Consider the following 2702-nt stretch of genomic DNA (forward strand, 5'->3'; position numbering starts at 1 on the left):
TAAGCACTTCTGAAAGTCAGGTGGAAAATCACTTGCAATTATCTCATTTTAACAGGCAGAATCAAACTGGCTTGAACGTCCTAAAGTTTGTGGATTATAGTCTAGTGGCAAAAAACAAGTATTACAAGTAAAAACAAATGGGCTTCTTCATTTTTTTTTTTTTTTTTTTTTTAAGCACTTCTGAAAGTCAGGTGGAAAATCACTTGCAATTATCTCATTTTAACAGGCAGAATCAAACTGGCTTGAACGTCCTAAAGTTTGTGGATCAATCTTTGTAGATCACATGCAGCAGGCACATATGTTGCATGCACAACATAATCTTTGTACATGCAAATTACACGCTGCATTTGTCTTTTGCGTGTGCTTCTTGTTTTAGTGTATCGATTTATTTGTCGTGTATATACCTCTTATATTTCATATATACATATATTTGCAGGGTGTTTGCACCTCTCAGCCATGTACAAGATAATTGCTCAACGATGAGGGCAACTATCCAGCCAATCAGAATCGAGTATACACCTAGAGCATTGTATAAAGTCCCTTAAAGACAATTTGATGGAAACCTTAATCTTTGAATGTATTATTTAAAGTGAGCAATATACTTAATGCTTTCAGGGAAAACTAAGTTTAATTGACATGTGGTAATTCCATAGATTAGCCATTAGCCAGTGTCTTTGAGCCACATGTTAGAACAAATGAATTATTTTCATGAGATAAAGTTGTCATTTCCTCTCCCGCTCTGCAGGGCCCCCTGAAGGGCTTCCTGGAGGCTCTAGGGAAGCTCCAGAAGAAATTTTATGCCAAAGGCCAACGCCTGGACTGCCCCATCCGCACATACTTGGTCACGGCTCGCAGCGCGGCGAGCTCAGGGATCCGAGCGCTGAAGACGCTCAGGGCCTGGGGGCTAGAGATTGATGAGGCGCTGTTCCTCGCCGGCGCCCCCAAGGGCCCCATGCTGGAGAAGATCAGGCCACACATCTACTTCGACGATCAGATGTTTCACGTGGAGGGAGCGGCAGAAATGGGCACGGTGGCTGCACACGTTCCGTATGGGATCGCACAAAAATACAGCAGGCAGCAGAATTCGAGCACAGGAAAGTAAAGAATAAAAAAAGAGAAAAACTAAGAACTTTAGATGACAGCAGAAAAGAAGGGAGAAACATCTTCGAGTGGAAGAGAAGCTTAACTTATACTGTTAAATGTTCCTACTTTATATGGGCTGAGGTCAAGGAGAGGTCTGGAACCTGAGCTGACCTGAAAGCCAACATGACTGTCCCCTATAAAGATGAAAGCCTTATATGCTGTTTGCTAGAGGGTTTTAGGAAAGCCTGCCTCTTATAGGACAGCGAGGGTTAATTCACCATTACTCTTTAAAACAAAAGCTTAACTGACTCCAATACACTGAATGTAGATGAACTATAAGCACAAACCAGACGTATTATATACAGGGTAAACCTATGATAGAGATTTACTGTAGTGAAAGAGATTTAGTAGTTCTGGAAATCATTTTTTAACTAGGGTTTCACAGAAATGTAAAGAAAAAAAAGCTGTAAATTGAATGTAGCTTCTTTTGTGTGATTTTTTAAAAGCCATAAAATGCAGATGCTGCTTTAAGCGTAGCAGGGATTGTATGGAGTTCATTTTGATTCATTATTGTTGCAAGCAAAGGGAATGTTTTGCACATGGAAATTTGAAAACAAATATTTTATCCTCTGAAATAAAAAAGGAGTCCAAAAAGGATTTGAGAGTAACTTTACTCTTTTACTTGTTTCAAATTTATTTGAAATGTTTTATTCTATTTAAAATTGTATTCAAATGTAATTTTTTTTAAAACCTAAATTTTATATGTTTAATTTCTGAACTAAAAAATAAAAATTAAGGGGAAAAAAAAGTTGAAAATATAGAATCTGTAAAAAAACAAAAATTCAAAAAAAAAAAAAATAATAATAATAATTTGAAGAATACATTTAAAAATAATTTTATTTGATTATAAAAAAGAAAAAAAAACTATTGAAAAAAAGCAAAGTTACTCTCAGAGCAAGTTTTTAAATTATTCCCGGAGTAGATTTCGTTTTATTTCAATCTACAAAATATTTTTGTGTTTTTGCTCTCATATTTCCCTTAAAAGATGCCGTTTGCTCGCAACAATGAAGGAATAAAATTCACTCCATAGTTTTAGCCTCCAGACAAACATTACAGCTTTTTTAAGAGTAATTCATTTGTATTAGCAAATTATTCAGTGTCTTGTAAAAGTAATCCAAGCACCTCAACCTGTTGCACATTTTGTCACATTACAACAAAGTTTGACAACTACTGTAGCAGAATGAGTTGATAAAAATATCCCAAAGATTGGCTAATCTTGCAGAGAAATGCTTAACCTATAATCCTAAAATGTACTATGACACATCTGTAACATATAAAGACATGACCAGTCAATCTAATAGAACCATTAAAGAGTCGATTCTGGAGGAGCTGCAAAGATTTGCTGCAGAATCTGGTAGTCCTATGCTTCACATAACAGCAAATGATGAAATAAAACATAAAAAAGAAACTTTTATAGCTTTTATAGCTTCCCACAAGCTTAAAAGAAGGAGGCAACAGTAAAAGAAGGTGTTCTGTTTGACAGATCATGTGTAAACTTTCGACTTTGTGTCAAGGAATAACAGCAACCTTTCCTTATGCACCACATGTCGGTGGAAGCA

At 36.0% G+C, this 2702-nt stretch overlaps 1 protein-coding gene across 3 annotated transcripts in view; it reads left to right on the forward strand.

The window, feature by feature from the left end:
* The window catches only part of LOC107091489 (cytosolic 5'-nucleotidase 1A-like), a 41170-nt gene extending 39705 nt beyond the window's left edge, over window positions 1-1465 (forward strand). For all 3 annotated transcript variants that reach the window (XM_015385440.1, XM_015385438.1, XM_015385439.1), the window contains one exon: window positions 746-1465. In XM_015385440.1, the coding sequence (XP_015240926.1) occupies window positions 746-1102 (357 nt within the window). In that variant the 3' untranslated portion in view covers window positions 1103-1465. The remainder of the gene's footprint in view (window positions 1-745) is intronic.
* The last annotated feature ends 1237 nt before the right edge of the window (window positions 1466-2702 follow it).

This window comes from Cyprinodon variegatus, unplaced genomic scaffold, assembly GCF_000732505.1.
Source record: "Cyprinodon variegatus isolate N-32 unplaced genomic scaffold, C_variegatus-1.0 Scaffold339, whole genome shotgun sequence".
NCBI lineage: Eukaryota > Metazoa > Chordata > Actinopteri > Cyprinodontiformes > Cyprinodontidae > Cyprinodon > Cyprinodon variegatus.